Source organism: Microcebus murinus, chromosome 2 (assembly GCF_040939455.1).
Source record: "Microcebus murinus isolate Inina chromosome 2, M.murinus_Inina_mat1.0, whole genome shotgun sequence".
NCBI lineage: Eukaryota > Metazoa > Chordata > Mammalia > Primates > Cheirogaleidae > Microcebus > Microcebus murinus.
Window position 1 is genome coordinate 52,608,151 of NC_134105.1, and position 12,524 is coordinate 52,620,674.

Here is a 12,524-nt window from a genome sequence, read left to right on the forward strand (position 1 = left end):
TCTTTCTTTTTTTTTTCCCCTACAAAGCAGATTGAGAGCTGCAAGAATCTGTCCACCACATGGAACCCAGGAGCAGGACTCAGCACTGCCCGTAATTGCTGTCAACCTCCAGGGACCGAATCTTCCTTCTCCCGTAACTGTTCACAACAGTGTATAACTTGGATGATGCTATTCACTAGTATGTTCTTACACATGGAATTTGCAAGCTTATTTCTGCATTCTTTTCAACATTAAATTGAAATGTGACTTTGAGAAGCTGATGATTGTTAAGTACTGAAGTATTAAAATGATTGCCCTGAAAGTATAATCTAGTCACTGTTGCATGCACCAGCCAAAAAACAAACACAAAAACCCCCAAAAACAAAAACCTGAGCATATACTTGAAGATTGAAGAGAAGTATTTAAAGGACACTTTTTAAATTGTCAATTGCATCATCTGAAATCCTTTAAATTCTCACTCAGATTTTTACTTAGTTTTGTGAGATGAGCAGAGGTGGCGAAGGCCACATCATTGGCTTCCAGGGAGGTGGGTCCTCTCTCTTTTATTTGAGTAGATGAAACTGTAAATCTTTCTGGAGGAAATTTTCAATCTTCCAAATTGTTTGCATGAATGGATTTGCAAATCAGACTATTTTATTGATATCTTTGTTAACTTGAACAACCTAAAATCACTCTTACAATGCAGGCTTACATTACATGTGGGTGTCAAGTAAATGAGGGTTGTGCAAAACAGAGTGACGGATGTGTGCTTTGATCATGCTCAGTTCTATTCTTTATCTGAAAAGTTCTCTAAAAATATTTTGAACATTATGAAAGACTCCATAAGTATTTTCCCCCACTGATTGGCAACAGCAGGTGAATAAATAAAACCTATTTCTTCCATTACCTTCTATTGTTTATAACAATTGCTACAAACTTTTCATCAAAGCCAATAATAATAATATAAATGATAATAAATGTTATTATTAATAATAATTATAATTCTTTCATTTCTTATATGCCCTTCTTTGAGTAACTGAAGGCTCTAGGTCTATTTTGAAGGGAATAGAGGAAGAGGGTAGGAGAGATTAATGTGATAAACACTTTCTCTCCTCTTCCACTTAGAGTTGAATTTGCATAAATAAAATGTGTACATCAGTGTGCCTATCCATAATTTCCTTCAGCTGTCTCATATTCTAGAATTGACTAGGAAGGAGCCTCTCATTTATTCCCTTTCCTTCAAGTTTTCATTTTCTTTAATGTATTCAGTACTTTAAAAATATTTTTAAATTATCACGTATAATATACTCATCCTTAAAAAATAGGAATTTTTACAGAAGCAAAAGGAAGAAAAAATAATAATTCCTTAATAAAAAAAAAATCTCACTGTTGATATTTTGGTGTATTTTTTTCTACATAGTTTTTGTTTGGTTTGTATAGTTGAGCTTTGGTGCAGTGGTTTTCCAAATGTCTTTCTTGAGTTTTCTTAAAAGAAGCTTTTAAAACTACTTACTCCCTTGCATATTTTGAGCTTAACATCTAAAATATTAAACATGACTCTAAATAAATTTACTTTCTTTTGAATACAATAGAAATGATTGAACATTTCAAAGATGAAAAATAAATGAGATTTGGCTGTAAGAAGAACAGATATGCCATAATAAGATTTGATAAAATAGCCTTTTACACCTTATTTAATAAAGCAAATCTGAAAGAAATCATGTAAAATTTTACATGTGAATTTTATCTAGTGTGTCTAGATGTGATAGCCCATCAAAAATCCCACTTACATTTAAAGAACTATGAGTCTCCGTATTGCCTCTGATGTCCTAGGTTCAGACTATTCCAAAATGGGCCAAAATATCCCTGAATTAACTAAAATTCAGAGTATCCCAATATGGGCTGAAATATAATTATTTTAGTAAGCTTCGTTTTTCTAAATGTATTTATTCTATATATATATATAGGTACATATACACACACATACACACACACACACACACACACACACAGAGAGAGAGAGAGACAAAAGGGAAAGACTTGAAGCCTTGTGTGTTTAAAGTGCTTTGATTAATTATCCAAGGACGTCTCCCTGAAACCAGTATTTCCATTTACCCATTTATTTAGTACTTTGAGCTATTTATACCCAGGATAATGTGCTACATGAGATTTGAGATGGAAAGATACTTACTACTCTTTACAAATCTAGAGAATGGCGACTGTGAACCCAGGTTCATTCTCAGGGAAATCAAATCTAGAAAATTTAGAAAAAGGGCACATATGGAAGTTGAGAATCTGGAAATTGACCTCTTTAAAGGTATGCACACAGTCTCTAAGAGCTAAAGGTGTACATTGAAGGCTTTGAGTTGACATCCACTTCTTAGCGTTCTCAAGTCTGTAAGAGGCTCTTAGAAATCAAGCAAAGTTGACCTTTAGTGCACACCTCACAGGAAGTGGTGATGACTCAGTCTGCAGCACACTTTCCTCCAGCAGAGCCGAATGCCGTAAGGTGCTTCAGGCTGAGAAGAACTGAGCAGCTCCACGTAGGTGCCATCCTCTGGATGGAGCGAAAGATTTGTGGTATTTGACTTCTCTTCAAAGAGTCTATATAACTCTTCATAAATAATAAGATTATCAATTCAGTAGCTGAGATAACTAATAAAATAAAGTGACACTTCATTTATTTGTCATGTATGAAGAAAGAGAAAAAGTATCTTCAAGATAATTAAAACTGAATAACTTCAAGGCCATGAAGTTAGAAAAATAAGTTCAATATTGTTGATAAAAAGTTTTCTAAAATGAGTAATACTTTCTGTTAACTGCTTAAATAAAGACCATGGAACTTACATTGTATTACACTTTTCTTAATTACTCAGAGCTGTGAGTGTTGAAGGGTAAGGCAGCCCCAGACAGTGAGCTGGGCACCATTGGTGACAAAAAGTGGACATGGGGGGGGTACCTGCACCTGGTAGAGGGTGATGAAATGGCAGGAGAGGCAGATGACAGAGGGAGGCCGGTACCGTGAAGTATAGTTCAGAGTCATAAGCGTCAGGAACGGGCATGAAACTGTGCCTTCGTCATTGCCCCAGATCAGATGAGCTCTCCCTTATAGGAGGTGCCATTCAGGGATGAAGATTGCAAAAGGGTGGACTTGAAGCTGCTGTATATTCCTTTCTGCTCCCTTAATTTTTCATATCTTTCCATGAGCATTTTATTCTTTTACATTGTAATTTCTAAACAGAATCTTTGCCAATTTAGGATCGTTGGGAGCTGTCAACCCTCTGTCACAGTGCAGAGCACAGTGTGTGCCGGCACGTAGAAGGCCCTCGGTGAATGCGCCACCCCTTTATCAGGCTGTAACAGAGAAATGGCAGGACGGTCCAGCCAATTATTAAAATAAGTCTTTGTTTCTATTGCACAAACAGACTACAGTCTATCAGAGAGAACAAAAAAATGACAGACTTCAGGATCAAGCCCTTAGTGCGGTGTGTATAGAAACTACCTTGGAAAGGCCGAGAAGAGTGGCTCACTGCCACATCCACCCACAGTCACAGAGCACTTTTCTTCTCCCATCCTCAGCTTGTGTGGGCCCACCCATGTCGTTGTCTCTTTCAGTTCTTTAAAGAAGAAATTGGGAAGAGTCAATTTCCTCATCAAACATCTTTTAAACAATCAGACTTTTATTCCGCCAAGAATCGGGAATTGTTTCAAATCATAGCTCTTGCTATTTGATTTAGGAAGAACAAAAAAGCAAACAAATCCCTCCTTCCTGTCTTCTCTTAGAATTGTCATTCTAGTGACATCTTGATTTAATTTGTGACTTCCCAAGAAGAAAGGTCCATGTGTGGTTTGTGCTAGGCAGGGATTCTAGCCCAGACTTTACCCATTATAGTACAGTAAACCCTCTCAAATGGGGCACCTGTTTTCTACTCAGCTGTAGAGAGAGCCTGGGCTGTCTCATGGCATCCTACTGGTTAAAATTGTGCAGATATATAGAAAGTGTCTTTCTGAGCATATCCATGTATTAGGAGACTTCCCTTTGTTCCCATAGGTAGCTGTTGCTATCTTCCCTGCTTCAAAAGCCAACTCATCCAACCACCCACCATCCTCTCCACCCTTTTGCCATATTGATTTTCCCATTCCATACAGAATTGCTAGATCCCTAAGGCACACAATTTTAAGTCTCCAAAGTCAGGGCTTCCTAATGGGATTTGAATATTCAGCAGAGCCTTTAAGGGGATGGCTTAGGAGCTTTAGACACTATAATATCCATACCCTCATCTCTACTAATGTCACTTCAAAGAAGCACAGTAAGCTAAGTAATAATAATGTTCCTGCTATGCAAGCACAAATTCAAGACAAGTTCCCTAGTCCCCTTCTCTAACCATATTACCAGCCCTAAAGCAGGCCTATTAAAAAACGCTGGAGTTGCCATATCACTTCCCATATATAGGTGGTGGGTTTCCCACCTCTATTCAGAGGTAGGGATTCACTAAGCTCTTCTTTCAGGAATTCAACAGTCTACTCTCTGTTTTGCTCATTTTCCATTCCTTCCCCACTTATGGTATCGGGATTCTGAGGCAAGACAGATGGTTCCAGGCCTGCTCCCTAGCGGTAGACTAGCGTTGCTAGAAAACAGTTTGACATCCTGGGTCTTGGACTCCAGTTGTTCTTAAACTGAGAGATCCTAACCAATCCACTTCAAGGAGTCCTGTGATGTTCTGAATGTTTGTGTCCTTCCAAAATTCATGTTGGAATCTAATCCCTAATGTGTTGGTGTTAACAGGTGGTACCTTGAAGAAGAGACTAGGTCATGAGGGCTGGGCCCTCCTGAATGGAACAGGCTGGAAGTCCCTGCAGAACAACATGCCTAAAGAGAAATTCGTCCTCCTCCTTTTGTGTGCTGGGCTAATGTCATTATCTACCCTACCCAATTAGCAGTAATGGTCACCAGAGTCATTCTCTGTGCTCCTAGATTCACAGCTTGAATCCTGGGGTCACCTTTCCATTATTGATGCAATGATCTGTCCCATCTGCTTCCACACAATTCTCCATTCTGTTTCCTCTTCTCAGTTCTTACCTGTATTTGCTTTTTGCTTTGGGCTCCAATTGGCTCTTGATTTTCAATAGCCTCCTAACTGAGCTCTTAGTCATGCCTTGCTTAGTGACTGAAATATATTTTGAGAAATGCATTGTTAGATTTCATTGCCATGTGAACTTCATAGAGTGCACTTACACAAATCTAGATGGTACAGACTACTACACACCCAGGCTATATGGTATGGCCTATTGCTCCCAGACTACAACCCTGTATAGCACGTTACTATACTGAATATCGTAGGCAAGTGTAACACAATGGTAAGCATTTGTGTATCTAAACATATTTAAACATAGAAAAGGTACAGTAAAAATATAGCACAAAAAGTAAAAAATGGTACATCTGTATAGGGTAGCTCTATTATAATCTTATGGGACAACCGTTGTACATGCAATCCAATGTTGATTGAAATATCGTTATGCAGTGCGTGACTGTAATTAGAACTGTCTTTCAAAAACTAATCTGATCATTATTTCTCTGCCTAACAATCTTTGCTATGTCCTCATTGCCTTCATGAGAAAAGTTAAAACTACTTAGCAGGAATACAATGCTAATGCTCGAACTCAAATTCTATTCCCCTCAACCTGGAGAAACAACTTGCCCACCCCAAATATCTACATTACTTGCACATTCATTTCTTGGTATATGAAATGTTTGTTTTCCCCCACCCTCTCCTCTACAGCTTGAAAATTTATTGTTAATCATTAATACCCAATTGACAGTCATTTCTTCTATGTGCTCTTCAAAGACCTTTATTCGTATACTCTAATCATTCTCAAACCATAGCTGACCATTGTAATCACCTGGGGCACTTTTAAAAAATATCAATGCCCAGCCCCCACCTACAGAAATTCTGATTTCATTGTTTTTAAAATGAGTCTGAGCATAAGACTGTTTTAAATGTTCCCCTAGAACATTCTAATATGCTGGTACTGAAGATACAAAAGTTGAAAAGACAGTATGTATAGTCTCTGACTTCAAGAAGTTTGTTGTAAAGAAAACAAGTAAATGAATTGTTATTTACAACAGAAAAGAGTACACAGAGTGAAAAGATGTGCATGTAGAACAAATAGAGGAGGCAGGAAGAAAAGGTATGCCAGGAAGATCCTTGGGAATGCCTATTGTATTAGTCTGTTTTGTGCCGAGGCTGGGTAATTTATGAAGAAAAGAGGTTTATTTGGCTCACAGTTCTGCAGACTGTATAAGAAGCATCACACCAGCTTCTGTTTCCGATGAGGGCTTTAGGGAGCTTCCAATCAAGGTGGAAGGTAAAGGGGGAGCAGGCTTGTCACATGATGAGAAAAGGAAGAAAAGAGGGAGGAGGTTGTTGCCAGGCTCTTTTAAACAACCAACTCTCTCATGATCTGATAAAATGAGAACTCTTGTTATTTTGGGGAGGGCACTCTGCCATTCATGAGGGATCTGCCCCCATGACCCAAACACCTCCCACTCGGCCCCACATCCAACACTGGTGATCAAATTTCAATATGAGATTCAGAGGAGCCAAACATCCAAACCATATCACTTACCAACCCAATATTTGGTAATTCTTTAATTTGCTAGTGGTATCCTGCTAAGTCATGAACAGCAGTTCAAAAGAGCTGATCTATAATTTAATCACTATAAACAATACAATAATGGAGCTTCTTTGTAATTAATTAATCACCATTGTGTCTTTAATGCCAGAACAATACCTGACGCATATAAGATATGCAAAAATGCTTGTTGAAAAAAAATTGATGGTCAACTGTAGCATTTAAACCTTTTTTCTTAAGAAACAGATTTATACTCCACTCACAAAAATAAACTCAAAAGAAAAAAAAAAACAAAAGAGAAAAAAAAACAAAAATTAACTCAAAATGGATCAGACTCAAATGTAAGACTAGGAGTCATAAAACTCTTAGAAAATGTAGAGAAAAACTTCTTGACATTGGTCTGAGCAAAGATTTTTTGGATATGACACCAAGGGCACAAGTAAAAAAAGCAAAAAAATAAATAAGAGGGACTACAGCAAAATAAAAAGGTCAGCATGCCACAAACATATGGAACATAAAAAATAAAAATAGGCCGGGCGCGGTGGCTCACGCCTGTAATCCTAGCACTTTGGGAGGCCGAGGCGGGCGGATTGCTCAAGGTCAGGAGTTCGAAACCAGCCTGAGCGAGACCCCGTCTCTACCAAAAATAGAAATAAATTAATTGACCAACTAAAAATATATATACAAAAAATTAGCCGGGCATGGTGGCGCATGCCTGTAGTCCCAGCTACTCGGGAGGCTGAGGCAGTAGGATCGCTGAGCCCCGGAGATTGAGGTTGCTGTGAGCCAGGCTGACGCCACGGCACTCACTCTAGCCTGGGCAACAAAGTGAGACTCTGTCTCAAAAAAAAATAAAAATAAAAATAAAAATAAAAATAAAAATCTAAGCAAAAGAAACAGTCAACAAAATGAAAAAGCAATCTATGGAGTGGGAGAAAATATTTGCAGACCATTTAGCTGATAAGGGGTTAATATCCAAAGTATATAAGGAACTCAAAAAACTCAATAGCAAAACCAAACAAACAAAAAAAACCCTAAATAACCTGATTAAAAACTGGACAAAGGACCCAAATAGATATTTTTTCAGAGAAGCCATGCAAATGGTCAACAAGTATATGAAAAGTTGTTCAACATCACTAATCATCAGAGAAATACAAATCAAAACTATAATGGGATATCACCTTCCACCTTTTAGAATGACTGTTATCAAAAAGACGAGATGTAATTGTTGGCAAGGGTGCAGAGAAAGGGAACCTTTGTACATTATGGGTACGAATATAAATTAATACAGTTATTATGGAAAACAGTATTGAGGTTCCTTAAAATATTTAAAATAGAACGACCACATGACCCAGCATTCCTCATCTGAATACATACTCTTCCAAAATGAAATCTTCAGCATGCAGATATATCTGTACCCCCATGTTCATTAAAGCATAGCATTAGTCACAATATCCAAAACATGGAAACAAAGTTATCTGTCAATAGGCAGACATTTATTCTTCAGCTGTAAAAAAGAAGGAAATTCTGCCATTTGTAACAACACGAATAAAACTTGGGGGCATTTTGCTAAGTGAAATAAATCAGAAGGAGAAAGCCAAATACTGCATAATCTTACTTATATGTGAAATCCAAAATAGTTGTACTCATAGAAACAGAAATTAGAACAGTGGTTACCAGGGATAGGAGGGAGAGGAAAAAAAGGGAGATGTTGGTCAAAGGGTACAAACTTGCAGTTATAATATGAATAAGTTTGGGAGATCTAATATACAGCATAGTGACCATAGTTAACAATATTGAATTGCACAGTATACTTGAAATTTGCTCAAATGTTCTTACCACAAAACAAAACAAAGAGAAATTAAGTGAGGTGAGAGATGTGTTAACTAACTTGATCGTGGTAATCATTTCACAAAATATATGAATATCAAATCTCATCACATTGAACACCATCATATCATATAATCTTATTCGTCAATTAGAAGCTTGAAAAAAAATTTAAAGATATATAATTAATATCAATGTTGGTTGCAAATTAAACTAAGCAGTACATTTTTGGTGTCAAAAATTTTGATGAAAAAATGTATAGGTGTTCTACTTTTTTTTTTTTTTTACTCTGATGTTCATAAGGTGTTCTACTTCTTGGATGAGACAAATAATTTTAAATAAAGCTGAGAAAAAAAGTACTGACAAAGCAGTTCACTTTCAGTAATCTGGGTTTTCCCAAATAGTGACTTAAGAACCAGTCATTTCAAATTGGACAGTCTGAGTTTCTCTTCAAGAATCTGAAATGTAGGTCAGGGCTCTGCTGACGTTTCCATCTGCCTCAGAGCTGAAAATCTGAAGTGATCCCTGACATGCAGGCAGTGGAGAAAGAAGACATGACACGGCCCGCCAGTGCGCCAGCCCGGCTCTGAGGTGGAATTATGTGCTTCCACAAGCGTGAAAGGTAAAAAGAGACAAAGATCATCCATGTACGTAAAGATGTATATTTGCTTTTGGAAATACATGGGCCACGTTGTTTTCTCTTGCAAGTTCTCATGATATTTCCTACAGTGATTACTGATGAAATTTGCATCTATATTACTGTTTGGCATCACATTACTTTAAATAATAATTATTGCATATATTCTATTAGGCCAGTAATTAACTTCAAACTAGGAACAATTTTAGGGCTTGTGTTGCCTGTGATAAAGAGAAGACCTACTATTGCTAACAAATTATGAAAGGGATCCCTATATTCCTGAGCCATGGGGACTCCAGTTTTTTAAAAAGTTATCAGCTATTTTATGCTACTTGATAAGCCATGAGTTGTGCTTTGTTGTTGTTTTATGTGGAAAGTTTAGGTTTCATTAAACAGATAAAAATAACTGCTCACGCCTGTAATCCTAGCACTCTGGGAGGCCGAGGCGGGCAGATCGCTCAAGATCAGGAGTTCTTCGAGATGGGCCTGAGCAAGAGCAAGACCCCATCTCTACCAAATATAGCAACAAATTAGCTGGACAACTAAAAATATATAGAAAAAATTAGCCGGGCATGGTGGTACTTGTAGTCCCAGCTACCTGGGAGACTGAGGCAGGAGGATCGCTTGAGCTCAGGAGTTTGAGGTTGCTGTGAGCTAGGCTGATGCCATGGCACTTTAGCCCCAGCAACAGAGTAAGACTCTGTCTCAAAAATAAATAAATAACTGATTCATGTTGATTATTAAGTAACTGAATTACTTGATAATGTAATTAACTGATTTAATATAATTAATTGATTCATTGAATGATGTAACTCTAGTTGTAAACTAATGACAGTATTGTTTGTAATTTCTATAACGTGTTTCTTTTGCGTTCTCTACAGATAAAAGAGCTTTCTATTACTTTAACTGGTAATAGCACATATGCGCAGGTCTCACTTCAATTTCTTTCATTTTGAATCTGTTTTCTCTGGGAGTTCTGAAATTTTGGGGTTTTCCCAAGTCTTGCTCATCAAAGACTGGTATTCCTAGAGTGTGATAGGTATACAACTCTGGTCAGGAGAAGAATTCATCATCAAAAGTTAGCTCAGAGAAAGGAGGTTTCTGATGAGAGAGACTAGGAGGAATTATATTTTAATAGGGTCAAATGTCCTAATAATTCGTAGTGATTTTTGAAGGATATAACATTCCATTCATTTGCTGTATTCCTCCACCTCTTATTGTACCTTCTCGATACAACATGTAATATTTCTTTGCCCTGTTTTCTTCCTTCCTAATCAAAGGTTCCCATCAAAGACAATAACTGTTAAGGAAAAAAAATGTAATGCTTTTTATTATTTTATCAAAATATTACAATTTAAATATTCTTCATATTTTTTTTCCAGAGGGAAGCAAAGGGCATTTTTCCAAATCCAGACATGAATCAGGTCATTATTCAATGGGATGCAGTAATAGCTCTTTACATACTCTTCAATTGGTGTCATGGAGGTATAGTATTTTGCATATCTGTCTCTTTTATTCAACTAATGGAATACTGAGTGATTATTATTTTCAAGGCATTATGCTAGGACCTTTGAAGAATACAAAAATTATTATATTGGGGAAAATTATATATGCATAAAAATTATGTGGAATTAAATAAAAATGATCCAACCTCTCTCCAAATACAGGATTCCTTTCTCAAATATCCCTGATGGACAGCCCTTTAACTAATATATAACTGTTTCCACAAAGGAGCTTATTACTTTCAGTTGCCATGTTCTATCTTTAAATGATTATGACTGTTATATGATAATCTATCTAACATTTGAATTTAATTTAATTTCACAAACCGTTTATTGATGGTTACTATGTGACAGGCTCTGGGCTAGCCTTTTATTCCTCACAAAAACTTTGCGCAGTACTATCATGTGCCACTTAGGTGATCAGTAACCTAAAAAAAAAAAAAAAAAAGAAAAGAAAAAAATAATCATGTGTCATTATTATTCCTATCTATAATTCACAGAAACATCTGACCCTATGCAGGAGAACAGAGTCCTGGGAGACAGGCATAGGCAGCTTTGAGGAATCCAAGAAGGGGATCATCAGAAGTTCAGGCAGGGTAGCAGTTGGAATTTGGGAGTTTCTGGTGAGGACAATAGTGTCCTGGGCAGGGTACAGGGCTTCAGTTATTGGGAAGCAAACAACACCAAGGCAGGGTTCTGGAATGGAGTTTTGCACACCAGGTTACTCAGAATTCTGCCAAAAGCAAAATCATCATCTATAGGTTGGGACACAATTATATTGCAGCTATAGATGTAGTCCCATCATTAGAACCAGGACTCCTTCAGCTAGATGATATTAGACACCTCCTAACTCAGGTCAACAGCTGTCCAAGAAGGGTGAGGGGAAATAAGATACCACCTGTCTTTCTCAGATTCTTGAACTATGCAAAATGATAAGCAGGACTTCTGTTTATACCTTTAGGCAATAAGCATATGGAAATAAGATGAGCCCTTGTGACCCGGTATTAGACACCTTCCAGCTATCCATTAGAAATTATTTTATATATTATTGTATAATCCACATTTACTCCTATTGATCACTGATTTTTTTTGTTCTGTGTACTAAAAAACCATTGACCTACCAATTCACTTCTGAATGTTGTGAAGCTCAGTGGTCCAGAATTTCTGGGGTTCTTCCTTCCATTTTTGAAAACCAAGAGAACATTTGTCCAAACCTGAAGTCTTCTGACATTGTTGACATATTTGTTTGTTTGTTTGGAGACACAGTCTTGCTCTGTTGCCTGGGCTAGAGTGCAGTGGCGTCATTATAGCTCACTGCAACCTCAAACTCCTGAGCTTAAGAGATCCTCCTGCCCCAGCCTCCCAAGTAGCTGGGACTACAGGTGCAGCTACCACGCTGGGCTAATTTTTTTTCTGTTTTTAGTAGAGATAGGGTCTTGCTCTTGCTCAGGCTGGTCTCCAGCTCCTGACCGCAAAGAATTCTCTTGCCTTGACCTCCCAGAGTGCTAGGATTACAAGGGTGAGCCACCTCACCCAGCTGACATTTTCTGCGTATTCTCAAAGACTAATCACAATGATTTCATTATACTGCAGTATTCACATATTTCTTGAAGGTGCTGCAGATGCAGTCTGTCTAAACTTGAATTGTTGAGTTTATTTAAAGTAGCCAGATACTTTCTTAAAACTTCCTTTCCCTATCTTTGGCCTCAATCTCCTATAGATGATGATAGAATTATTTTTATTGTTACTTCAACATTTAATATTTATAATTTATATGTAAGTGTTCATTACATGAATGGCAATCTTTGATTACATTTACATTATACAGCAAATTAGTTCTTTAAGCTTTATGTTCCAAAGATAAGGGCTTTTAAAAATCAAATACTGGTCTTTAATTATCACTATTTTGATAAGCTTTAAAGATATTTTAATACAAGGTATTCTCA

General features: G+C 37.2%; 1 protein-coding gene across 1 annotated transcript in view; it reads left to right on the forward strand.

The window, feature by feature from the left end:
* The first annotated feature begins 10,465 nt into the window (after positions 1-10,465).
* Positions 10,466-12,524, forward strand: part of IL23R (interleukin 23 receptor) — a 63,371-nt gene continuing 61,312 nt past the window's right edge. The window contains exon 1 of the mRNA XM_012767231.3: positions 10,466-10,561. Coding sequence (XP_012622685.1) covers positions 10,492-10,561 — 70 coding nt within the window. The 5' untranslated portion in view covers positions 10,466-10,491. The remainder of the gene's footprint in view (positions 10,562-12,524) is intronic.